Below are 27,050 nucleotides of genomic sequence, written 5' to 3'. Positions count from 1 at the left end.
TTAATTTTATCCTGACAAGAAATACTGCTGGTGGTTTTCCTTGAAAGAAAGGGCTGACTTCTTTTTCAAGAAATGTCTGTTAAATACCCAGATCTGAATGACCATAAGTTTGTCAGTTGTTCCTTCAAGCAAAAATACATATACTCAATAAACGAATGTTCCCAATTTCCTAAATAAATGAATGTTTAGTAAAATGAATGTTCCCAATTTTAAGTGAAACAGGCAATTTTCCCCCCTACTCAAGTGCATGGTAGTGAAGAATAATGACCAATAGAGTTTGGTGCCATTGCCCTTGATTTGCGCTAAGGCCCCAGAAGTTTTACTTACTATTGATTTTACAGTAGTCAAAAAGCAAGTAATGGTATTTTTAAAAAGAGCTCTGACTTTGCAGATGACTGAAAGGGTCCTGGGGATTCCCAAAGGGCCATGGACCACGTTTTTGAGGCCAGCCATGGTAGGTATTAAGATAAACAGTATAAAAATAATTACTCCTATCTTCAAGTTCATCTTGTAACAGAGGAAACCTATGGAGATTATTCCAACATAGCTTTAGTGATACAAGAAATAGTAGCAGTGCGGAGGACAGATCAAAGACAAGCATGGACATGGAGCCTAGGTACGATAGTGGAGCAGCAAGAGGACATGAAGAAACGTTTAAATGAGTGTGACAGCATCTGGTGACTGATTAGATAGATGGGAGGCATGAAGCAACGAGGTAAGCAGTGATGCCCTTCCTACAGGCATTACAGGAGAGGAAAGTTGACAGAGCCTGGAAAGAGATAATGGGTGTAGTTTTGAATTTACCGACCATGAGACGAATATTAGATCCCCGGCAGAGGGTGTCCAGCAGGCAGTTGGCTATTCCTGCTCCTTCCCTGAGAACCTTGCAGTTTTCTCATTCGCTGCTGTATCCCCATTACCTAGCACAATACCTAGCTCTCAATGTTGACTGAGTAAATCAATACATCTGGCTGTGAGCTCGTGATAGTAATCTACAAGGGGGTTTGAACTGGCGGGGGGCGGGGTGGGTAGGCACTTCATACGCATGCTTATTTGAAACCACAGGAGCGGATGCGATCTGGCGGCACGATTGAACTCCCACTAAATGGCCAGAATAAATAGGAACTGTTGGCACAAATAGGTCACGACAGCCTATAACATAAAAATTTATTTTGGAAAGCTTGTTTCTGTATAACCCAGCAGAGCCAATAACCAAGATTTGCTATCTTTATGGCCTGACATTGATACCTGTCGGACTTGTTTTAATTGGGGTTTGGGGGCTGACCTCATTGTCCTGCACTTGTGTGGGCGTCTTTCATAATCTTCCTTTAGGAATCTATTGGGGATTTTCTCTCTGAGTCCCCAAGCGTTGACTCTGGAGCGGGGTCAGGTGCGGCGGACGGTCGTACGGCCCAGGCAGGGGGCGGTGCTAAAGCCACCCGCCCCGCTGACGCTCCATAGACTGAGATCACCTCACACTCCCCGGGTGCAATCAGAGAGCGCGCCACGCCTGGCTGGAAAATCGCAATGCTCGTTCTGAAATCCCTCCGCCAAGCTGTTCCAGAGTCGTGCCCTGACACTCCTCATCCAGGGCACACAGGCTCCAGTGGTCCACGATTCCCCAGAGGATGATGTCTTCTTAAACTCACCCTTTACTCCGTCTCTGTACCACCTATGCCATAGGTACAGGTGCTTCTGTACCTAATGAGGACATTATCCTCAATCCAGGCGTAAGGAGACCTAGGCGTTATAAGTCCCACTAGGGGCGTGCCCAGCGGATGACTCTGCCCCTTTCTGTGACGCACAGGGTGGTGCGCGCGGCTGCCGGGAGTAGAGGGTGGGACTGAGTTTAGTGGGTGACCTGGGGGCCGGGGCCGCCACCGAATACCCATCTGCCGGCTTCTCCCTCTCGGTCTGTTCGGAGGACCGGTGGCGACCTCGGCCTCCAGCATCTCAGGCAGACCGAAGCGGCGGCCAGGATGGCGTTGCTGGGCTTACTGCAGGCGGGAGGGTCAGTGCTGGGGCAGGCGATGGAGCAGGTGACAAGCGGCAGCCTGCTATCCATGCTACTGATTTCCTGCGCCTTCACGCTCAGCCTGGTCTACCTGCTCCGCCTTGCCATCGGCCACCTTGCCCCTCTGCCGGCGGGGGCGGTACGTGCATTCCCGGGATTCTGGGAGGGGTACATGGGGACTCGAGGCGGAAGGGCTAGCGCGGGCGGCGACTGCTGCTGTGCTCGCCTGGGCGTTGGCGGTAGGCGTATAGAGGTCTGGGGGTAGCCACCACTCACCTTGGTGATGTGGGCCTTGGTGGTGACGGTCCTTATTCAGGTGGTGGCCGCGTGTCTCGTTCTGGCTGGGGTCGTGCTTGCCACTTTTGTGGTCACAGTAGTTCTGCTAGCCGGGGAACTGGTGGTTCTAATAGTGTGGCCCTGAGTGCTCTAAGTAGTTAGACTAGGCGCCATAGGCGTATTGCGGGCCTGGTGGGGGCCCAGGTGGCGATGCTTTTGGCGGCTGTAGCCCTGGTGGCCGTCACCTTGTGTGGTTCAGTGTCCTGCGGGTTGTGGTATTGCCCTTGATGGCGATTTATAAGGAGGGATGTGTTCAGTTTGGTAGAGTGAGATTGACTGGAGTGCTGTAGGGACCTTCCTATGATCCTAATAAAAGCAGTTTCTCAAATTTAGTGGCTTTATTGACCACTGGCTTCATACTTCTGTATTTGATAAATGCATCCTTAACCAGCCAACAACTAGTTTGAACCGTAACAGGCAGTTAGTATCATTGTTTTTCCTTCACGTGGGATTTTTGAGGAAGTGGTGTTTATCTTTGGAAAGAAAGGTAGCTTTAGTATTTAAGATTGCTATTATCGTTATCTGAAGAGTGAGTGGTAGTTTGAGACCACCTCACTTACTATTTTGAGACCACCAGAGATCTGAGGAGTCTTATGCTTTTTTGTCATTGCAAGTTTGATTTCCAGGAGACTTAATGTTGTAATTTGTAAGTCTCATTCTGGGGCATCTAAAGTACCTTTCATAGTGAATGCCCAAGAGTTCCTGCTAGAGTGGATCTGCTGTCTCTTTAAAATCAGTGAATGTAGTTCATTTGCAGTGAGTTCTGTTTGCTGATAAATGCCACTTCTTTAACATATCCTTTATATCTGTACCTCAAGTTGCTGTTTGTCTTTTTCTATTCTTAAAAAATTATTTTCAAAAAGAGAAGGGAGGGGGAAAGAGAGGGAGAGCCCCATCATTTATCTTATACCTTGTTTTGAGCTTCTCTTCTTTCTATAGTAAATACTCTCCTAAGATATTTGCATTTTGGCTTTTCTTTATTACTTCGAAGCTTCATTTTTGGATACATTTTTCATATTAATAGCAAATTTCATTTGTTTGATCATGAAACTGAATGGGATTTCTTTCTCTTTTTTAAAAGATATTTTTTATTCTTAGAGAGGGGATGGGAGGGAGAAAGAGTGGGAGAGAAAGAAACATCAGTGTAAGAGAGAAACATTGATTGGTTGCCTCTCATACATGCTCCATACTGGCAATGCAGGTATGTGCCTCCACTGGGAATTGAACCTGCGACCTTTGCTTTGCAGGCCGATGCCCAACCAACTGAGCCATACCAATCAGAGTTGGATTTCTCTCTCAAAATAAAACGTGAACTAAAAGTTTTTGTTTTCTCTTGCAGAAAAGCCCACCATACATTTTCTCTCCAATTCCATTCCTTGGGCATGCCATAGCATTTGGGAAAAGTCCAATTGAATTCCTAGAAAATGCATATGAGAAGGTAAGTCTTCCAAATATTAGAGAAAAAGAAACTAGTGCTTTTGAAACTTTTACATGATAGAACACTAAGAAAAAATTGTGATAGTAATTTTATTCCAGGGATAGGAGAATTGGAGCCACTCCTGTTTAAGAGCTGGAGGGGCCCTCTTAATTTCTCTGACATCCTGGGGGTGATCTCTGAGATACCACTGAGGAAACTTACAGTTCTAGCAACTATGGTTTAAAAACCACTGTTACAAATTTTGTATTCACTGATCAGTCATAGTTTAGATTAATACTAATTGACCCTTCTTTTTCTTACCCGTGCATCTGTGGAATTTTCTAACCTGCACTATACATCTTCTATAACTTCAGTTCCACTTGAATGACCCACACCACACTATGGCTGCTCAGATCTTTGCGCTCCTTTCCAGTGAGCTGTCTCCTACCATTTCAGCCATTTACTCCCCGCTCCCACTTGGAACTTGTCATCATTTCTAATTATTTTACCTTCCTAATATGAATGTAGAGATCCTGTTCTTAGACTGCAACTTCCTTTCCTGGAGTTGCCTATGCAACTCCTTCCGCTCTAGCCATTTGTTGACCACAGTAGATCTTCCTGTCCATTGTTCCATTTACTTTATCCTGGTCGATCATCCTTCTTTCTTTACTTTCCTTCTTTTTCCACTTTGGGACCATGGTTCATCATTGGAGTTATACTCTTGCCAGTGCTTTATTATCCTGGGCCCCAGATCTTTTCATTATCTTTATCTGGTAAAATCCCAACCTTGAAGGGAGCCTGTTAGTCATTTTCTCCTTCCTTGCACCAGATTAATTCCTTCCTAATTTCGTGATTGCCTGCCCACGTTAAATGACTTTTGAACACTGCTCAACAATCCTGTTATGTTTTTGTGGTTGGCTTACTTTCCCACTTTCCACAGTGACTAATTCAAATCTTTATTTTTATAAATTTCTGAATCTTCCTACTTTTCTATCAAAGCAGGTAACTTTGTGTCCACCTTAAAAAGAAATTAAAAACCATCAATGGGAACTATCTCACATTCCCAATTTCAAACACACACCTATTTATGGCTATATAATCCTATTCTCTTTTCTTCCTATTATATTAATAATTATAAAACACTTAACTTTGTATCAGTACTTAGTGCTTTATACAGATTATCTCATTGAAGTCCAACAAATATCTTCAGGTATATTCATTATGTAGGTGATAAAACTGAGAAACAGGTTATATGATTGTTCTTAAGCTCTCTGCTAGCCGGTGGCCAAGCTAGGATTTACATATGGTTTGATTTCCAATTTGATGCTTTTAGTAATAATAATAATAATAATAAATGAAAAACATATAATTTTATTCTGGCCAAGGCACTCTAATGTGTGTGTATATATATATATATATATATATACTTTTTAATATATATATGTGTGTAATACATACATATTATATATACTCTATATAATATTTTCTAAGATATCTGTTAGAAAAAGAGGTTAATAAATTATCTGTTAAGATTAATAAATTAACCTTAACCTTGTCAAGGTTAATTTATTTAACATTGACAACAGTTCTGTGAAGTATTTGCTGTTATTCCCATTTTATAGATGAGGGAAACTGAAGCACATTGTTGGTGAGAAAGTGGTAAAACATAACTAAATAAAGTTCTGGTGTCTTCACATAGCAAACACTGTAGGGAAGGTCATATCCTTTAGCTACTCCTGTAAATTTATCTTTGGATCTTGTGATCTTTAACCAAGGAGAAGGAAAATCTGTATTCTCAGATATTCCTCGCAGAATTATATATAATAAGTAAAAAAATTGACACATCACCTGTAGCAGACCCTGTCCAGCAGAGTCCGCCTGTTGTGGCTTATGATGAGAATCAATGCACAGGCGACAACAATCAGGAACAGGCACGGCTGCTCTCTCAAGGGGAGAGTGTCTATGGTGCCTCGGCCACTCCCTCAAGAGGCGAATGCCCGACCCTTGCCTAACAGGCTTTTATTGTTTTCCTCAGGTCTTACTTACATCATAGAAAGATTTATTATCTATTACATAGAATATTATTGTCTACATTCTAGGTACAATCAAGGAAATAAAAATAACGTGCAGAGGGGGATGGCGATAAGCTCATTAGCTCTGTCCTTGGGGGAGCTCACACAGGCATTGGAAATTACCTTGAAGATAGACAATATACATCTGTTGCTTTAGACCAGGGTGATGGAGTTTTAGCAAGAGCAAGCCATAATAATCTGTATGCATTTTCTAGGCCTGATTCCCACGAGAAAACTTGGTTTGAAGGTCTGGCTCCTGCCCACCACTTCGCTTCTGTAGGTTTTCTGTACAGAGCTGAGTCACATTTGCCAGACTAAAACAAACCGGTCCCCTACAATCACCCATGTCTAATAATGAAAGAATAGTTAATTATTAACATTACGATGTCTGTGTATAAGATAAAAAATGTTTTCAATATAAACAGTGAAAAAAGTAGAAAAGAAAATTTTATTTACATTTCACTTGTAACAGGATGATCATAATTATAAATTTGGACGAAGACTGGGAATGAATTGCATTAAGGTTTATGAATGTTTTTATTTTCAATAATGTGTTATTTTGTGATTGAAGAAATTAGTGTCTTAGTGCTATATATTTTTTTGGTAACATCAATATGGGTACTTTTTTCTCTTTAGTATGGACCTGTGTTTAGTTTTACAATGGTGGGCAAGACCTTTACTTATCTTCTGGGGAGTGATGCCGCTGCCCTGCTTTTCAATAGTAAAAATGAAGACCTGAACGCAGAAGATGTCTACAGTCGGCTGACCACACCTGTGTTTGGGAAGGGAGTTGCGTATGATGTGCCTAATCCAGTAGGTGACACTGTTATCTTCAAGACAGATAAGCCTGTACTATAGTAGCTATAGCTAGTAGTGTAATAGTATTTATCTAAAATGTAGAAACAGTTTATTCCCTTCATGGTTCAAAAATCTGAGAATCATGAGACATTGAAATTCTAGTATAAGAGCTCTTTTGAGCTAGAAATGTTTGATTTTAGAAGTTTGTGTGATTTCTTTTCCCTGTCTAGTAAAATATTAAAGTACTGCAAGTTGATGTAAAACAAAATTCAGATAATTGGCCTAGTTGCTTGGTGTGGGCTCTGGCTGTGACTGTATCACTCACTAATACCCTAGTGTCTAGTAGTTAAGAGAGTTGACATTGAGTGTTGTTTCTGGGGATGGGAGGGTTATGGGGAAATGATGGCTCTCCTTAAGGCCAAAAGAGCCTTAAGAAAACCCTCTAATTAAACCTCTGGAAGATCGTGTCAGTGAGGAATGGTATTTTTTCAGGAATAGAACAGGAGAATACGTGAAAGAACATAAAAAATACTGAAACATAATGGACCTTTGGGAGAGTGTGCTGGCATCCGGGTCGGGTTGGAAGGGTAGAAAATACCAATAGGAAAAGGGAGCCCTAGAATCAGAAGTGGGAAAAGGGTGTGTAGGAAGGAAGCCAGGAAGTGAGATTCCTAATTTATCATTTATTTAGGACCTGTGTAACAGGTGTCTTCTATGCATTACTTCAGATACATACAGAAATGCTTTAAGTTTCCCATACCTAGGATAGTTTTTAAAAACCCTTGTACTACTTTTATTTTCAATTTTTAGAGGTTATTTTGAGTGTTACAGTTATAACCTAAATGGATCTTTTAAAATTATATTTTTTATAGACTTTATTTATTTTTAGAAAGAGGAAGGGAGGGAGAAAGGGAGAGAAACATCAGTGTATGGTTGCCTCTTGAGCGCCCTCTACTGGGGACCTAGCCTACAACCCAGGCATCTGCCCTGACTAGGAATTGAACCAGTGACCCTTTGGTTCACAGGCCAGTGCTCAATCCACTGAGCCACATTAGCCAGGGTGAATTTTTTTTAAATTTGTATTTATTTTATAGAGACAAAGACATGGACTTGTTCCACTTATTTATGCATTCATTGGTTGGTTCTTGTATGTGCCCTGACTGTGGATCAAACCTGCAGCCTTGGCATATTGAGATGACGCTCTAACCAACTGAGCTGCTCGACCAGAGCCCAAAATGGATCCTAGGTCTTTTTTTTTAATTGTAGTTCAATTATAGTTGTCTGCATTTTCCCACCACCAGTCCCCCCTGGATCTTGGATCTTGTGATAAAACAAAATTGTGTTTTAATGTTGTATGCCTTTAATTTTTTTTAAGGTTTTCTTGGAGCAGAAGAAAATGTTAAAAAGTGGCCTCAGCATAGCCCACTTTAGACAGCATGTTTCTATAATTGAAAATGAAACAAAGGAATACTTTCAAAGTTGGGGAGAAAGTGGAGAAAGAAGTAAGTAAAATGTTTTGATTTTGTATTTGTCCTAATATTTTTACTTTTCTGTAACTAGAAATGTAAGAATGTGTGTACATGTGTAAAAAACAAACTATAACAATGTAAACCCATCCTAGCTTTAATGGGGAGAACATGATATGATTATCATGGAATTAAAAAGACCTGAGAGGAAGTGATTTTTGCTGCTCAGTAGCAAAACCTTAAAATGGATTAATTGGCATGTGTATTATTCAGCTTATTTTTACAAATAAAATAAAGTGGTTCATGATTCAATTTTTAAATAAATAATGTAAAACTTTTAAATAAATAATGTAAAACTTTCATTTTAAGATAAATAAAATAGTTCTTTTTACCCTCCCAATGGGCAAGTAAAAGTCTAAATGACTTAATGATATATAATACCTTATTTTATCTAATATTGTATGGGAATGCTTTATTCTATTAAAAAAAGCAGATTTAAATACATAGGTTTACTTTACCTTTACTAAAAGTTTGACTTCAGCCCTTTCCAGTAGAAATCTTTTAAAATGCATTATTTTTTTGTAATTTTTTAAAAATATATTTTATTAATTATGCCATTACAGTCGTCCTATCTCCCCTCTTCATTCCCCTCCACCATGCACACCCCCTCCCCAACCATTCCCCCCCTTTAGTTTATGACAGGAGCAGAACCATAGAAATAAAATGCATTATAAGCAATCTTGCATTATGTAGTGTATTCAGTGTTTGGTTGTTTCTGGGCATCTGGTCTTTATATTGGACTGTAGGCAGTGTGGCCTCCAGAGACAATCGTCACACTCATGGCAAGAGGCAACATGAGTGGGGCCATGAGACCTCTGTGTAGGTCACCATGTTCTGGGTCCAGGCTTCAGTTCTAGAGAAGGTTTTAGAATCAAAAACTTGATTTAAAAAATGCACCTGAGGTTGATGGGATCTATTTCTAACCCTACAAGAAGCTGGTGTATACAAGAGTGCTAAGTTAGCGAATACAAGTGAGACATAATTTTAGTACCATGAATATCAGAGTATTTGCTAAACTTCATTTTGTTGGCAAATTTAACTGGAAAGCCAGATGATAATTGGAATTTCATTTGGTGAGCATGGAATTAAAGAACATGGCATTGGTTGGATAATTTTATGACTTAAGTGTCGTCCAGATGATGCCTGCCTGATAAATCTGTCCCCCTGTTGGGCTATATGAACTAATGATTAGTTACAGTTTTCTCTTATATATATTGGTCAAGACTTCCAGTTTTAGTCCTGACCTTCCTTCCCACTTTTGACCTGGGAAATAACCCCTTCTTCAGTTTTTAGACTTCTGTTCCTTGGGGAGCATCTCTTTATTGTCCTCATATGCACTAAATGACTTTTTGCTGCTTTTGTTATACTGTGACCTTGGACTGAGACACCATATTCATTTTTATCTTTGTTTTATCTTTTCAAGGTGAAGGACTCATGAGTGAGGTTTAGAGATGCCTCTGTGGCATTGATTTTGGCTGTCTGGCAGGGGTGGGCTGTTTTCTTCCCATCATTTAGTACCTCTCTGTTTGGCTGAGTGGGGTAGTCACACATCTGTCTATAAGCTTTTTTTGCTGGTAAGACTAGGGCCTTGTTGGTCCTTGAGTTAAGTTTTCCTTCTTACTTTTCCTTCACAGTTTTATATCTCTTACGAAAAGAACATTTTCAAAAGAATTTTTGGCAATATTAATGGGAATGACCTTTTCCCCTTCTAGATTTGTTTGAAGCTCTTTCTGAGCTCATCATTTTAACAGCAAGCCATTGCTTACATGGAAAGGAAATCAGAAGTCAACTCAATGAGAAGGTGGCACAACTGTATGCAGATTTGGATGGCGGTTTTAGCCATGCAGCTTGGCTGTTGCCGGGCTGGCTCCCTTTGCCTAGTTTCAGGTATGATAAAGAAACTACCCTCGGTGATTTACCTTTGTGTAGTTACTACAGTGTTGGTGTGCTTTGTGTTAGTGGAGATAAAAATTAAACGACAGAAGTGTAAATTGGGAGTTACAAAATAGTCATAGCATGATGTAGTACAGCATAGGGAATATACCATATTTTTTGGATGATAAAGCACATTTTTTGACCACATTTTTTGCTTCAAAATTTTTTTTCCTATTTTCCTCTTGTAACACCTAGGTGTGTCTTATGGTGAGGACCCCAGACACACCTAGGTGTTACAGGAGGAAAATAGGGGAAAAAACTTTGAAGCAAAAAATGTGGTCAAAAAGTGTGTCTCATTGTCCAAAGAATATGGTAGTCAATAATGTTGTTATAATTATGTTTGGTGCCAGGTGGTATACAAATATGTCATGACTATGCTGTATGCCTGAAACTAATATAATATTGAATGTCAACTGTAATTGAAAATTTAAACAATTTTTAAAAAACTAAATATTAAGCAAATGAATTTGGGGAGATTATGAGCCCCCCATTCTTTTATAAGAATTCAAGACAGGTTTTCTTTATATAACGAGCTCATTTTAAGGTAAGTTTCAGTTTCTTAGAAAGGTAATTTGTTGTCTCTCTGTTCCAATATTTTAAAACCTACTTTTTAAACTCTGTCAAAGAACTCAGATGGATTCTTTTACTTAGGAAAGTCTCTAAACTCTACTGAAATGTGATATGGCCCTACAAGCACTCGTTTGAGAGCATTTGACTGTCTTGTAGTATATTCTGAAATTTTTTTGTTTGAAGTATTAATGCTTTTCTTCAGTTTTCTCTTTGTCTCCTTGTCAACTGTAGTGTGATCACCTAAATCGTGGGGATCCTCTGTGACACAAAGAAATACTGCTTGTAGAACTTGCTGTACAGCTTAGGGCCTTGCATATTAATAGGCTTTCTGTTCCTTTGTTGATTCTTTTCTGTTCAGATGAGAGATGGAGAAGAGTGGAGTTGTTACTTTCCCTTTTGTGTCTGCCACTTGTGTCCTTACAGAATGGAGAGGGGTTGGAGTAGAAGGGAAAGCCAGGCGGGGGTCTTGAGTATTTGGAATTCATAATATCTTACATTTGTAGGGACCTTTGCAGTTTTCCAAGTGCTTTTCTCTGGGTTATGTTGGAATATCCAGCACAGCTCTGGGCCTGGAGTAGATTCTCCATGAATGTGCCTGGAGCCTATTTCCACCTTCCCTTTCTCCTAGATGGAGTCAGAAATTCCTGTGCTTGGTATAAGGCCCTTCACCAGTCTTGCCAGCCCAGTCTCTCTCTGTCTTACCTAATTCAACCGATCAAGCAAATTGGTCCATTCATTTTCTCAAACAGGCTTTATGTTTTCCTGAGAGCATAGCTCTGCTATGTTCATACTGTTAAATTTCAATCTCCTCTTCCCTTCTGCCCCTGTTATTTTCTGTAACAGTCTTAAAAATGAAGCAAGGTGGGAATTGTTTATTAGGAGGCTTGAGTAAGAGGGAGGTAAGGGAGTCACAGTGCCTGGTTTTAAATTTTGGTTCCCTTGTGAGCTGGCTGTGAAGTGAGGATAAAAACTTTTACCTCACAGGAGGTCAAAGTGGGTAATTCATGTAAAACACAGTACCTGTTAACTAGTGAGCACTCTCTTTTAAAGGTAAACTTTTGGGAGTTGAAGTTTGCTTTTTGATTTTATTAGTATTTTTAACCCCTACAGAACTTTGATTTCTCAGAAATGAACAGTAGGATCAAATCCTGTATGCTGTAGCCATGTTCTGCATCTTACATTTCAATAATTCAAAATAAATCCTAGGCTTCTTTACTTCCTAGATCTTATAAAAGAACCAGAGTGACTCTCCATCTGCTTTAAGAATTAATTTAGTTAAAATTGGAATTTTGTGTTAACCTAAAAAGCATAGTGTTGTGTTGTGGGGGCGACTTTCCTTGCAAGCCCCCTCCAGCTGCCACAGATGAGAGTAAACGTGACTGAGACATGATGTGATCTGCTTGGGGAGGAGAGGGGGCCAGTTTCCCAGAGGAAAAAGGCCTTGAGCAGTGGCCAGTTTCTCAGGGGAAGAGGCCTTGAGCCCCTTCCTCTGAAGGTTTTTATTGGGTTGTAATACACAGGAATACAGGGCAGCAAGGATCAAACAGTAGATAGTCTGAGTCAGAGTCTGTCAGGCAGAGTTTTAGTTTCCTGCTCAAATCCTTAACAGATGAATGAAAGCACTCTTAGCAGAGCAGATTTCACAGGTTCAAAATCTGTGATGCCAGATTTTTTTCCCCAGGACAGGTTCTAGCAAGGCAAGGAGCTGCACCTCTCCCCAACAGGAATTCAGGCTTAAGGGGATTAGAGCCAGGAAGTCCTTCTCCCAGAAGAGACTCGGAGGAGCCCAGACCCAGACTCGGGCTGTGTCAAAGGGGGGGTGCGGGGGTGAGAATCCATTGCTCTCTCTTTGTTGCAGCCCCTCCCCCCCAACCCCAGTCACTCCGTGAAGGCCTCCCTTGTGATTGAGTCTTACCCGTCTCTGACTTCCGACCAAGCTTTAGGGGCAGAGACAAGCTTTGTCTCCTGCTGCTAGCATTCCAGAGGTCATGCTAGCCCTTAGCTACAAGGGGTCGAGTTACAATTCCTGAAACCAGGCAGAGCTCTCCACAACACTCTGTTACTGAGTTTTGTTTTAGACCTGTAGTGAGATCAAAGGCCTGTGCTAAGGATCGGGGATCTGTATATTAAAACACAGTTTTTGCCCTTAGTGGCCCAAGAAATTCCTAAAAATAGGTGATTTTCATGGTATCTTTTTTCATCTGGTTTCTGAGTTCTGTCAGTTATTTTAGAGTCATTCGTTAGTTAGATAAGATTGCTTTAAGCTAGGTCCTGGTTATTTTCAAAAGGGATTTAATGCCAGAAAACACGACTTTATTGTTGAAGGTATTTTCATCTTTGAATTACAGGCGCAGAGACAGAGCTCATCGAGAGATGAAGAATATTTTTTATAAGGCAATCCGGAAACGCAGACAGTCAGAAGAAAAAATTGATGACATTCTCCAAACTTTACTAGATTCTACTTACAAGTAAGAGCTGTTCAGTTCACATATGAAGCTGAGATTACACATTAAAACATAGTTGAGTACTGTCTCCAAAAAGGAATGGTGCTGGCAAAATTAGTAACTGTGACCTTTGGACTTCTTAAACGGATGAGATGTAAATTACTGGGATCCGGTACCTCACCGGCATCCCGGGGATTACACGTGGTGAAAAGTTTGCTAGGAAACTGCAATGAAGTCTTTTGTATTCAAAATCCTGTTTTCTACTGGTTGTCTCTTTTTCCCCAATGGGCAAATGCAGGAGGGTGTTATACCTGTAACATTAATTCATTACGCCCTTTATTTAAAGGTTGAGGCATGAAACGCATCTGCCGAAGTGTTAACCTTGTGTGTGTGGTTCATTCCGCAGGGACGGGCGTCCCCTGACGGATGACGAGGTGGCAGGCATGCTGATCGGACTGCTCCTGGCCGGGCAGCACACGTCCTCGACCACCAGTGCCTGGATGGGCTTCTTTCTTGCCAGAGACAAGACACTTCAAGAAAAATGTTATTTAGAACAGAAAACAGTCTGTGGAGAGAATCTGCCTCCTTTAACATATGACCAGGTTGGTTGGATTTTCATTTAAATCCTGCCTTATCTAAGAGTATCTGTGGCTTGATTTTAAAGGGGATAACTTGAGCAGCGAAAGCAAAAGTATACATAATACAACAAACTAAAAAGTTTTTGCACAGTGAAGGAAACCCTTAATAAAATGAAGAAACAACCTACTGAACGGCAGAAGGTATTTGCAAATGATATATCCAATAAAGGGTTAATATCCACAGTTTATAAGGAGTTCATACAACTTACCACCAAAAAACCAAACAATCTGATTAAAATATGACTAGAGGACCTGAGTAGACATTCCTCCAAAGAGGATATACACGTGACCAAGACATGAAGAGATGCTCAACATCACCACCATCAGGGAAATGCAACTCAAAACCGTAACGACAGACACACGACCTCACACCTGTCAGAATGGCTATCGTCAAAAAAGTAATCCCTACGTTAGATGAATTTAGATGAAATAAGTGCTGGTGAGGATGTGGGGAAAAGGGAACCCTCATGCACTGTGGGTGGGACTGTAACTAGCATAGCCACTGTGGAAATCAGTGTGAGGGTTCCTCAACAGTTAAGACTGGAACTGCCATATGACTCAGCAGTACCACCTCTGAGTATTTATCTGAAGAAAACAAACACACTAATTCAAAAAGATATGTGCACCCCTATGTTTAGTACAGAATTATTTATAATAGCCAAGATATGGAAGCAACCTAGATATCTATCAATAGATAAACAAAACAAAGATGATTTGAGATACATACACACACAATAGAATATTACTCAGCAATAAAGGATGAAATCTTGTAGTTTGTGACAAATGGGTATTTGATGGCCCCAGAGGGTATTATGCTAGGTGAAATATGTCAGGCAGAGAAAGATAGTGTGTGATTGATCTCACTTATATTGGAATCTGAAAAAACAAATGAATAAACAAAGTAAACAGACCCACAGATAACAGAGAGCAAGGTGATGGTTACCAAAGAGGAGGGGGTGGGGATGGATGAAAATAATTTTTAAAAAATATTTAAAAAATGAAGGGGATAATTTGAAATTTCCTGTGTACTATAGCTTAATTTCATTAGCTTGTTTTTAAAAAATTCCCCATAGTCCTTGCTAAAATGTCCTAATGCTGGATTTGGTTTGCTAGTATTTTGTTGAGGATTTTTGCACCTATGTTTATGAGGAATATTGATCTGTAATTTTAATGTGGTATCTTTGATAGGTTTGGTATCAGAGTAATATACATCTCATATGAGTTTGGAAGTATTCCGTTCTTTTTTATTTTTGGAAGAGTTTGAGAAGGCTTGGTGGTAATTCTTTCTGACATGTCTAACAGAGTTCCCCAGAGAAGTCATCTGTGTCTGTTTTTCTTTGTGGGATGTTTTCTGGTTACTACTTCAGTCTCTGACTTGTTACAGCCTTATTCATATGTTCTTTTTGAGTCAGTTTTGGTAGCTTGTGTGTTTCTAGGAATTTATCCGTTTTACCTAGATTACCTAATTTGTTGGCATATGATTGTTATTCTCTTATACCTTTTATTTCTGTAAGTTCAAGTAGTAATATCACCTCTTTCATTTCTGATTTTAGTAACTTTTCAAATAATAGCTTAATTGATAACATAATTCACATACTGTAAAGTCCATTCATTGAAAATATACAGTTTACTGTTTTTTAAGTGTATTCACAGTTGTGAAACCACCCCAGTTTAATTTTAGAACATGTACGTCACTTCCAAAAGTGAGCCAATACGCGCGTCGGTAGTCACTCCCCGTTTTCCCGCGCCAGGGCCCTGGTCACTGCTCATCTGCTCTTCGTCTCTGTGGATTTGCTTTTTGGGGGGCATTTCCTACCTATAAGTGACCACATTCACACGATATGTGGTCTTTTGTGACTGGCTTCTTTCACTTAGTGTGTTTTCAGCATTAATCCATGTCGTGGTCTGTATGAGTACTTCAGTCTTTTTTATTGCCTAGTAACTGCCCATCATCTGGATACACCACATTTGTTCATCCAGTCAATAGCTGGTGGACATTTGGGTTGTTTCTACCTCTTGGTGCTATTGTCAGTGATTCTGCTCTAAACATTTGTGTACAGGTTTTTATAAAGCTGACACTGATGATTTTTGCTATTATTTTGATTTTAGATGAATTTTTGTGGGTCCTTACTATGCCATTCTTCAGGGCGATCACCTCCCTCCGTGTTCTTCTGCCCTCTTTTCCCTCATTGACCTTGGACAGTGATGGAACAAGATAATCCCAGCTACGTTGAACCAGGGACCTCTGCACTTCTACTCAGAATATAAGCTATTTTGTAATAACCCAGAAAAAATAATTTTAACTTAAAATTAAATAAAACTTTATAAAATAATATTTAAGTTAAATAAATACTGCTTAAATGTGTTAACTATTTGTAAAACTCAGGGAGTATTTTCTCTTTTTAGCTCAAGGACCTAAATTTACTCGATCGCTGTATAAAAGAAACATTAAGGCTTCGCCCCCCCATAATGACTATGATGAGAATGGCCAAAACTCCGCAGGTGGGTCTCTGAGTCATATCTCGTCTTGTGTGCCCCTAATTTTAATTTGGCATAAAGATGATTTCCAGAAAGAGAGTTTTTGAAATTAAGAGAGTAGAATAACCACCACTTCTACCTCATTTTAAATTTTACATATTCTAAGGATATATTTTCACATAATTGCAGACAGTATACACAGTAATCTGTTCCCTGCATTTTTATTCAATAATTATGGTTTTTCAAACAGATTTATTTTTATTAAAAAATATTTTGTTGTAAAAATTTTTAAGTATGGAAGTATAAAAACAAGATTATGAAAGACTCCTTGAAATCCCACCCCTGCCTCTGAGGCATTATTTTTTATTTGTGTGTATATTTGTAGCCCAATTTTGGGTCATTTGGAAATCATCTTGACTTAAATAATTTTTTGTTGGCCTATTATCATCTAGTTTTTATATGTATATCTGATATATATTACTACTTTATTACACAATGACCTGATTATTTTGTAGAATATTTTTAAATTAATGAAACTTTTTGCTTTCATTTGTAGGTGGTGGCAGGGTATACCATTCCTCCAGGACATCAGGTGTGTGTCTCTCCCACTGTCAATCATAGGCTTAAAGACTCATGGAATGAACGCCTGGACTTTAAGCCTGATCGCTACTTAGGGGACAGTCCAGCCTCTGGAGAGAAGTTTGCCTATGTGCCATTTGGAGCTGGTAAGATGAATGTATTTATTTAGTCTATGGCCATACCACCCTGAACCAGCCCGATCTTCCAGGAATATATTTACATTTGAAATGTTTGTTCTGAGAAGAGCTTATATTCTGAGTAGTCAGATGTTATCAGAACAAACAAAGATAAGCCAAGTTAATTTTATTTACAGATATTTTTCCCTTTCCTAATAGGGACATTTTTGTAATGTCCCTATTACAAAAGTTCCAGTTCTCTGTAGATACTATCTGGGTTCCTACAATTCAGTTCAATTCTGACATTCTCTTCCCAAAGTTAACACAGACCCCTTTGGTTAAAGGGTGAGTCTCACAAGACCACTCCCTCCCCCGACTTCAGACACCAGATGCAAGTCCACTTGTCACCTGCTGTTCTGACCAACTAGTTATATATAAATCAGGAGGTTCTCTCACTCCCCTCTTTGGGGTTCCATAATTTGTTAGAATGGTTCACAGAACTCAGAAAACAGTTTACTTACTGAACTAAAGATACAACTCAGGAGCAGCCTGATTGATTGAAGGGATGCAAAGGGCCAGGGGCACAGGCTTCCACGGCCGCTGTGGGTGTACCACCCTCCCAGTGCCTCCACGTGTTCATCAGCCTGGAGACTCTCCGACACCCCTTGCATTGTAAGGAGTTTTGTGGAGGCTTCATCACATAGGCATGATTACATCACTGGTCATCTGTGAGTTATTCAGCCTCCAGCTCCTCTCCCTCCTCCTTCCTGAGGGGCTTTCCTGAAGTCACCTCTTTTCACTTAAGAAGTTCCAAGGGTGGGAGGAGCTTTGTGCCAACATCGCAGGTAAGACCAAATATATTTCTCACTACACATTAACAGTATCACAGTTGTATGTTTAGTACTGAAGTCAGATTTGAAGTCAGTTTAAGTGCTCCAACTTGGTTTTTTTTCAAGATCGTTTTTGGATAGCCTAGGTCCGTTGCATTTCCATATTCATTTTAGAATCAGCTTGTTGGTTTTTGTCTGCATATGACCTTTCAAATTTTGATCTGTTTCCATTCTGGGTTTATTAAATGACATTGTATTCCACTATCATTTGTAATGGCATTGACTGGAAGTTTTATATTGAATTTTAATTAGTGCTGTCTTGGGAGAGAAGGTAAGAATATTCTAGTATATTGGGAAACTAGATTAGCATCATGTATTTCAAACCTTTCATGTATTTAACTTAGATAAATGTTAAGTTTCAAAAAAAGTGATTGGAAAAATCATTTATAATAACCCAATGCTGTTTCCACTAAAAACATGTTGAAAATATCCTGGGCTTTTTATTAACTATTTATATTCTTGTTTTATGTGAAAAGAGTGTCTTTTTATTGTAACATCTGTGTATCTGTTCTTCACCTAAACTGTAGCTAAACAAACTTCATCACTGTAGGCTGAAAGAAAAGAATTCCAGCTGATTCTTATGAAAACTTTTTTTTTTACAGGGCGTCATCGTTGTATTGGGGAGAATTTTGCCTATGTGCAAATCAAGACAATTTGGTCCACTATGCTTCGTCTATATGAATTTGATCTCATTGATGGGTATTTCCCCACTGTGAATTATACAACCATGATTCACACCCCTGAAAAACCAGTTATCCGATACAAACGAAGATCAAAGTGAAGAATGCTGCAAGGAACTAAAACGTAAAATGTCACTGTAAACAGCAAAAGCATTGGAAGAGAATGAAGTTTATGAAACAACTCTCTGTGTACTTTATTGGTGTGTAACTTTAAAAGTCAGCAAGCTTAACAGTTTTTACATTTTCTTAACTGAATGGTTCTATAAAATCTAATGGTATTTCAGACATTTTCTAGTACTTTTATGATGGGTATTTACTACATATGCTTTAAGGGAATCAAGCTCATTATTAAAAATTGTTTGGGGGGGTAGGCTGGGAAGGGAGTAAAAGGCAGAAAACTGTACTTGAAAAATAAATTGTTTAGGGGGAATCTTGGTTATTGGCAGATTCTAAATAACGCAATTTCTAGGTATTAATTTCAAGAGCATGGTTAGCTCTTGGCAAGTAAGTTCAGGGTATTCAAATTTTGGACTAGATCTGCAAATATAAAAGCCCAATGAGATCCTTGGAAGGCTTAGGTTATTTATTCATTTAATGGGTAATGTGTGTATATGAGAGGAATGGCGGTTAGGGAATAAACATTTAGAGCCTTGGGTGAAAGAGAATCCTATTAACTGTTCTAGGATCATAGCAGCAACAGAGCTATAATGTAGGAAAATATGTCCTTAGGGAGGTACTATCTACAGGAAACTGGGAGATATCTATAACAATGACGTGCATTTCCTAAAAAATTTAAGTATTAATTCCAAAGACTGCCTGCATTAACTTGATGGAATTACTAAATACTTTACCTGATACATTTGTTTCTGGTCTCACATGGTGACATCTCTGTGAAAACCCAAAATAAAGTCCCTAAGAGATAGTTTTTGTTCTCTTTGGCTCCAGGTAGGTTCCCTACTTCTCCAGAATCTATTTAGGAGGTTTCTGTTACTAGTTCTGTTTATTAAAACTTAATTTAGGTCAACAAGCTTCTTTTAAATACAAAATTTGTGATCAGAGAATTGTGCCTTTAACAAAAGGATAACGTTAAGCAGGGCCCTTGAGACAGTGTCACTGGTCCTGTCTGTGACTGTGAGGGCTGAGCAGTGTCACTGGTCCTATCTGTGACTGTGAGGGCTGTGTTCAGGAATCAACTCAAATGGTAACTGTAGGCCTGTCTTTTATCTGGAATTGGACTACACAGTCTGTTTTTACTAAGTGAGGCCAAACTATTTTCCCTTGTGTGTATGGCAGTTCTGTTTAGGAGGCTGGAGGACTCATGTTCAATGCTGTCTCTGTTGTTCAGAGGTTTTCACATTAAAATTATCTTGGAGAAAAACATAGTCTGTATTCATGAACTGTGAAGCATGTGCGCTTTAGTGAGTCCAATTCAGGAATCTAGAAACTTGGATGGGAAAAACTTCCATCCTTATTTGTACTACTTTCAAATTGTAATTTAGTATTTCCTTTACGAAGTTAGGCAACAAACCACACTAGTATTAACAGCGCCCATGATCGTGAACAGAAATCACAGGTATTTTCCTATCACTTTACAGATGTTATAGATCTTGAAGTACCTTTTGCTCTCATCACTACTTTGAAATTATGGTCATTGTTAGATCTGCTAGATCTTATTTCTCTAAACTTACATGTTATATCACAGGCATTTTTAAAATTTGACTTTCCATATAATCGATTCCCTTTACCGTGCTATATACAGGGTCTGGCAGAAGAAAATGCCTGCTTGAGTGTGGTTGGAGGGTAATATGGGTGTTAGTAATTTATGGTTTGAATTTGAACATTTCACCTAAAATGTCATACTGTGCTTATGATATTGTTATGTTCCAGAATTACATGCTTATGATTTTGTAATAAAAGATTTTGTAATAAAAAGGGGTGTTATTTGTGCTGGCCCCATATTTTAGGTCTAAAAAGCATTATTCTGAGAATAGTTTCACAAGCAAGGAGAGATTCATGGCACAAATACAGCTGAAACCCTGAGGAAAGCCTAGTTTATGTTTAGCGCGAATACTTTATTTTTGAGAGCTAAGAGCTTTTAAAGTCAAAAGGTGTGGTTTTTAATCATAGATTAAGAACTGATAGGCATTAACAAGTTGGTGGCAGAGGCCTAATGTCAGAAAGGCTGACAGTCAAACATGGAGTGAACGGGGATCGGGCAGAGCACTGGGCCATCTCTTCCTTCTCGCTCAGGGTAAAGAGCCTTGACTGGTGACTGTGAAAGGTGTTGCCCACACCCTCACCTTCAACTATCTGCTTCAGAATACATTTGTTATTCTTACTGGAGCCCAGCTGCTCACGGAAAATTTAGGTACTATGAAATCTTCAAGAATGTACAGTTCATTTCCATAGCCTATTTTGTGTTGGTATAAATCAGAGAATACAGCCAACAATAAGGCAAAAATCTGGTTATAAGCATCAACTACTATTACTATTGCTGATTCAGTGCACTGCTGGGTTATCAGGGAGGACTCCAAGATGACACCGGTTTATTTTACCGCTGGGAGGGATTCCCAATCTGGATCTAGCTCAGGAGAAATACTGTTTACTGTACTGTGGTTAATAAAATTTAAAGTTATTTGAGTTAAATGAGTTCTGCATCATCTTAGTGGACATGGCTTTGTGAGGTAACATGAAATAGAGCAAATAAGGATTAATCACAAAAGTACCAATGTGTCAATAGCTTTAAACAAATACTTTACATATATGTAAAGTTGATACAAAGGCAAATGGACAATTCTTCCTCAATGGAAGGAGAAAAATCCCAATGGCATCTAGTAGATTAGGACAACTTTCTGAACCTCAAAGTCCTAAATAGATAAGTGATGAGACTGCGGAGTATTTGTGTACCCCTCCCCCCATTCCTATGTTGAAACCTACTGTAGCCTCCAATTTGTTGGTATTCAGAAGCAGGGCTTTTTCAGGGACTTCTGGGGGGAGCTCCCACGAATAGGATTAGTGCCCTTATAAGAGAAACTTCATAGCTCCTGGCCCCTTCTGTCCTATGAGGACACAGCAAGAAGATGGCAGGCTATTAACAAGGAAGCAGGGCTCATTGGTCACCAGTCTGCTGGTACCTTGACCTTGGACCTCCCTGCCTCTAGGACTGTGAAAAAAATAAACTGTTGTTCGTAAGGCAACCAGTCTGTGGTGGTCTGTTAGCGCAGCCAGAATGGACTAAGACATGCACCAGGAACTATGGCATAGTTAAAAATGAAGAGGGTTCCAATACAGTGTGGTTAAAATGGTGAAGTCATTTTTATTTCAGTACTTGACAAAATACCCCATAAAAGTCAAAACTTCTACCATTATACAAAAATAGGTCTCTACAAGTGATATCTGTCATCATCACCAGTAGCAAATATATTAGGCAGAAACAGGTAACTTCAGTAGCCTCGTAAGAAAAGTGCAGGACACCTCAAGCCACACATTCAGCAGTGTCATAATGCGCAAAAGTTTAATCTTTTCACCCATTTGATAAATACACCAGGTTTATAATTTAACCATTTAAATTAGCATTCCACAAATACACATGTAATTTAAGGACTATTGTGCATGAATACATACACAATGCTTCTATGTACAAACTCCAGTTTGTTTTCATGTGCTGGCAAGGGATTTGTGTACAATCGTAAGCTGTGTTCATGTTGGTCCCATTGAATGTCCACGGTACAAAAGCACAAAAGAACCATTGGTTTACAAAAGGGAATTTGTTTAAAATCACTTCGATTTCAAAGGATTATCTTCTCATGCCAGCATGAAAATGAGTTGAACCTATGAGAGAAAACCAGGATATTTAAATGATTTCAAATTAGATTGTTACCTATACCACACCAACTAGTTCATGAAGGGACAAATTACTATTACCCTCCATATAAAAATAATGCTTTTTATTTTCCTAAAAAGTCTTCATAGTTGAACAGATTTTATTTTTAAGAATTTACTGAGAGAAAGAAACATGAATTTGTTGTTTTACTTATTTACATATTCCTTGGCTGCTTGTGTGCGCCCTGCCCTGATAGAGCATTAAACCCACAACCTTGGTGCACTGGGGCACCACTCTAACCACGTGACCTACCCGACCAGGGCCTCATTGTGTATTTCCATCTGCTTATCAATCTGCTGAGTGAAGACAGCAGGGAATCTTTTTGGGGAGGAGTGGGATCTGGGGTGATTAATCATGTCTTGTCTTAAATTGCTAAGTCTCACCTGGTAATTCAGGCACTGACCTATAGGATTTGATTACCGGAATGAGGAAGGTCAAGGAGTTTCAAAAAAAAGGGAGCTAGCTGTGGGTCTACCTAAGACACTGGCAGTGTGCCGACGGCCAAGCCAAGAGTACCTGACTGCACAGTGCCAAGCCGTCTCTGCAGTGCCTCCAGCCGGGTGATGTAATCCGTCAGGGCCCTGTCAGGGTCATAGTTCTGAAGCTGAGAACATGCCAAGGAAGCAGGATTTAAGTCGGCTGAAGGGCCTGGGTACCTATGGTATTAAAAATATAAACATGAATCCAAATTGTCCAGAAACAAGGCAAGTTAACTTACCTACTCCGCCCTCCACCCTGCCCTCAAAAGGTCGACCACCAGTACACTGCCTGGTCTGTATCCCCCATACATTTGAGTTTGTGTTGTAGAACGGTAACAATTCCTCAATAAATTCAAAGCAGCAGCTACTGAGTCATCATGAGAATGTCCAGTACGACGCCTGTCACAGAGGTCCTCAATAAATGCTGCATTTTACATAAATGCATCCTGTCATGCAGACTTGAGTTTTTTCATAATGTCCAGAGACTATCAATTTTAATGAATATTTTTCCCAATGCCTAAACTATAACATTTACTAAGTAACACTTGATCAACTGTTTCTTATACCCGTGGAAACCAGTTATGTATATCCCATATACCTGAAGATACTTAATTAGTTTGATGAAAGAAGTCAAAGCCCTAGCACTGTCCTTTATTAAGTATCTGTACCTTTAACTACTCTGAGCAAGTTTCATCCAATTCTTACCTATTCTGAAATGGTAAAGGAGACCTAGGGCAGTCCAGATCTGATCTTGAGCGGTAGGCGGTGTGCCTTGGTTCTCCATACAGCTCTAGGCCACCAGGAGAAGGATAAAACAGGTCAGTCTTTTCAGCACCTGAAGTCATGTGAAAGGTACCTTGTTAAAAAAATACCAAGTCCTTGAAAAACTTCTACAGAACAGATCAAGGCTCAAAAGATTACTACGCTGTACTACACTACCTTCCGTTTAGTTATTTTCAATTATTCTCGCTGCAGGAGAGAAAACCCAGTAGATATGTTACTTTAACTTTCAGTGAGTACTTCTGCTAATCCAAAACTACAGCTCGAAGAAAAGAAACCATTAAACTACTTAGTTATAAGGAGAGATGAGGAAAAGGGTGCCTGGTTTAGGGGAAAAGATGATGTGGATAAAAAAAATATTAGACTAATGAAGCCAAGCCATTCTAGTGACTTTACTAGAAAAAACCCAAAGTCAAGATTTGCTAACTTAAAACATAGAACTCATTATGTCACAAATTTCAGCTGCTTCTGAAGCTTAGATTCACATTTCAAAACACTTTGCTTAGGACCCCAGGTAGATTTCCTTTCTGCTGCTCGTACTAAGCTCCTGGTAGAAGGTGCACAGGTGGTTTCACAGCAGCACATAGCTCGGCTAAAATGCTGAAGCTCTAATGTTTGTTTCCACTTCTTGGTGCAGAGAGAAGGAACTTCAACTGTCAACCATTATTATGTAACCTATCGGTACACTCAGACACCTGTGGGAATATTGTTAAACTGTAAAAACTTCAAGCTGTAACTCTTCCATATGACTGAGAACAGCAAGTCTATCTTGAACCAGAGCCTTAAATGCAATCGTGGGAAGAGCAGGTCCTGGAGCCGGATGGCCCAGGTTCGAGGCTGACTCCACCACTTCCTACTGGGTAACTGAAGCAAATGACAGATGCTGTTCATGCCTCAGTTTTCCATCTGTAGTGATGAGAGTAACTGCCTACATCACAGAACTGGGAGAATACATTAGAACACATGGAAAAAGCAGGGCCTAGTGCAGACTAAGTACTCCGCAAAAATCAGCTACTATTACTCTTTCAAACAGCGAGGTCCTCTGCTTAGTAACAGGGGCTCTCTGTCTTTGGACAACATCGTTTGGGAGGTGTGACACGCGCAGTGATTTTAGACAAGCATAAACTGAAGAAAAAATTCTATTTTCACTTCACCTGGACTCAGTCCAAAGCCATCCCTGTTAATGTTGATGGAACCAGAACTTGTGACGCGATGCCACCGTCGAACCAAAAATTTCATTCTAAAAAATATCCCAGAAAAAATGTCACAGCATTATCTATAATGTATAGTATACATACATACTTTGCATAAAAAATAAGTCATACATTTAAATATGATGTGAAACAAATTTCAAAATCACATGATTGCCTAATCCCAAACTATGCAAATGTCCCCGTGGTCTGTGGCAAAATTAAGTGTAGAACAGGGTTTCCCCAGAAGCACCAAAGGTCTCTTGTGTTGCCAACATCAGTTCTGGCTTTAGGAGTAAGTGGGGCTCAAGAGATGGAGGGCAAAAGTGGAAAAAGAAAAGTGGAAGGGCTGAGACTGGATGAGAAGTAGTGAACAGAGAAGAAGATGGAGATTGAAGGGCAGAAGAAATGGAGGGAGAATGAAAGACCCACAAACCGGCGGTAAGAGTGGGGGAAGCTGGAGGGGAGTGAGGCTCTGTAATCGGGATGGGAAACGGCACTGGCTTCAAAAGGGAAAGGACAGCAGTGTCTTAACAAGCTGTGGCGAGTCGCTGCCTGCCCGGTCCTGGTATGAGCTTTTTGAAGCAACAGTTTTGATTTCCTGATTCCAACTTATTTCAAGGTGTCCAAATACAGTGAACATGTAAGAGGAAAAGAAAAGGAAGCATAGTGAAGTCCTCCGATGGCAACTGGCTTTCATGTAGACTTGCCAAATTCTTCTAATCAAAACTAATGGCTAACTCCTGTGACTCGCACTTAGTGCCTTCTAACTGACGGGCACATCGGTCTTCCCCACCAGGGGCGAGCTGCTGGCAGCATTCCGGCGCTGATTCCCATCAACGCCTCTCTGAGTGCCTAACTCTGCACAAGGTGCAGGAGGTGATGAAGGGAGCAGGTGGAACCGGTTCTGTCACTCCTGGCCTTGCAACCTCTCCCTGACTCAATTTCCTCATGTGTGAAATGCCATTCTGGACTACGTGATCTCTGACAGCTTCTAGTTAGAAAACTCTGAGTCATATTTAAAAAAATAGGTAAAGAAAAAAGGGCAAGACCCCTGAAAACACATCAGATGTGACCTCACAGGAACGCTAAAAATAAAATTCCTTTGAGACCACTTGCTCCTACAGAAACAAAAGAGAGGGGAGGCATGAAGAAGCCTGGTGCCAGGGAGTACACCGCACGTCAGCACTGCAGCGGGCCAGGCGCCCAAGGCAGTGTCATTCTGACTCCAATTCAGCCAGACAAGAGAAATGAGCACCACAGTTTTGCTTGGAACTTCAAGAAAAAGAGTGACGAAAGCAGTTGTACAGTCCAACACCCTGAAGGCTAATCTCTGGCCTTATGGAGAGTTGTGCCAGGGCTTTCTATAGCCGGGCCCCAAGGTGGGTTATTTTAAAATTCAAGAAAATGAATGTATAATATGGCGCTGGCCGGGTGGCTCAGTTGGTTGGAGCTCCGTCCCTTACACCAAGGGTTGCAGGTTCAGTGTCCGGTCAGGGATATACCTAGGCTGCAGATTCATGCTCAGTGGGAGCATGAAAGGGAGGCAACTGACTGATGTTTCTCTCTCACATTAATGTTTCTCTCTCTTAAAAGAAAAAAAGAAAAGAAAATGTATGTCACAGCCTAAGTAATTTTTCAAAAACATTTCCACCTCTTATTCATATATCTGGACTAATTCAAGGGCTTACTCAGGTTTAGGGCTCAGTGACAGATGTAGGGAGAAACAAAAAAGACAGTCTAGACTGGATGTGCCAGCCCTGAGCCACCAGCTGCCTGCATCCGGGACGACCCCTTTCACAGGGCATCTAAGGGACAACAAAGGTGTCCCTGCTGACAGGACGGGAACTGAGCAAGACGCAGGCATGCCGGAGTGATGTCTAATACAGTATGAAGACAGAGCACCACAAGCAGAGAAGAGAGAAGAGTCTATTAAAGTGAGTTTTATTTCAAGCGCTTTACCTAGAAATTGCCATGGACACTCTGACAGCTGACCGAAACCTGGTGAAGCCCTTGGGACGGTTGGTGATCACTGCTAGATCCGTGAAGGCCGGCTGCCCCCCCATCCGGGCGAGCAGAGCTAGGGTGGCCTCTTCACATTCCTGGAAGCCACCCAGCAACAGCAGCAGGTATTTCTTCTGATAAATGAGAGCTTTCCGAAAACTCTCTGCCCTCAGGTATTTACCATAAATTCTCTACATTTACAGAAGGAAAGAACATAAAGA

General features: G+C 40.2%; 2 protein-coding genes across 9 annotated transcripts in view; one reads left to right on the top strand and one right to left on the bottom strand.

Moving 5' to 3' along the window:
• The first annotated feature begins 1,807 nt into the window (after positions 1-1,807).
• LOC119042729 (lanosterol 14-alpha demethylase) lies at positions 1,808-18,675 on the top strand. Its single transcript, XM_053655100.1, has 10 exons — positions 1,808-2,153; positions 3,690-3,788; positions 6,476-6,652; positions 8,013-8,139; positions 9,876-10,050; positions 13,017-13,136; positions 13,519-13,714; positions 16,157-16,252; positions 16,785-16,953; positions 18,416-18,675. Exons 1-10 carry the CDS (start codon positions 1,980-1,982, stop codon positions 18,592-18,594), a joined length of 1,512 nt encoding a protein of 503 aa, XP_053511075.1. The 5' UTR covers positions 1,808-1,979; the 3' UTR covers positions 18,595-18,675.
• A 3,114-nt stretch (positions 18,676-21,789) lies between these two features.
• The window catches only part of AKAP9 (A-kinase anchoring protein 9), a 173,761-nt gene continuing 168,500 nt past the window's right edge, over positions 21,790-27,050 (bottom strand). For 7 of the 8 annotated variants that reach the window (XM_053655099.1, XM_037136468.2, XM_053655098.1 and 4 more), the window contains 5 exons: positions 26,788-27,020; positions 24,790-24,875; positions 23,561-23,690; positions 22,893-23,032; positions 21,790-22,324 (listed from right to left, as the gene is read on the bottom strand). In XM_053655099.1, coding sequence (XP_053511074.1) covers positions 22,290-22,324; positions 22,893-23,032; positions 23,561-23,690; positions 24,790-24,875; positions 26,788-27,020 — 624 coding nt within the window. In that variant the 3' untranslated portion in view covers positions 21,790-22,289. The remainder of the gene's footprint in view (positions 22,325-22,892; positions 23,033-23,560; positions 23,691-24,789; positions 24,876-26,787; positions 27,021-27,050) is intronic. The other variant, XM_053655095.1, reaches the window with a different exon arrangement.

This window comes from Artibeus jamaicensis, unplaced genomic scaffold (genome assembly GCF_021234435.1).
Source record: "Artibeus jamaicensis isolate MK-2021 breed Jamaican fruit bat unplaced genomic scaffold, CSHL_Jam_final contig_923, whole genome shotgun sequence".
NCBI classification, from domain to species: domain Eukaryota; kingdom Metazoa; phylum Chordata; class Mammalia; order Chiroptera; family Phyllostomidae; genus Artibeus; species Artibeus jamaicensis.
This window is presented reverse-complemented; position numbering and strand designations above follow the sequence as displayed.

What these genes read in the sequence shown, in the direction of transcription:
- LOC119042729 (XM_053655100.1), top strand. Translation starts at nt 1,980, where the DNA reads ATGGCGTTGCTGGGCTTACTGCAGGCGGGAGGGTCAGTGCTGGGGCAG. An exon ending in CTCCCTTTGCCTAGTTTCAG is followed by an intron (nt 10,051 to 13,016) that starts GTATGATAAAGA and finishes TTTGAATTACAG; the next exon opens with GCGCAGAGACAGAGCTCATC. An exon ending in TTACTAGATTCTACTTACAA is followed by an intron (nt 13,137 to 13,518) that starts GTAAGAGCTGTT and finishes TTCATTCCGCAG; the next exon opens with GGACGGGCGTCCCCTGACGG.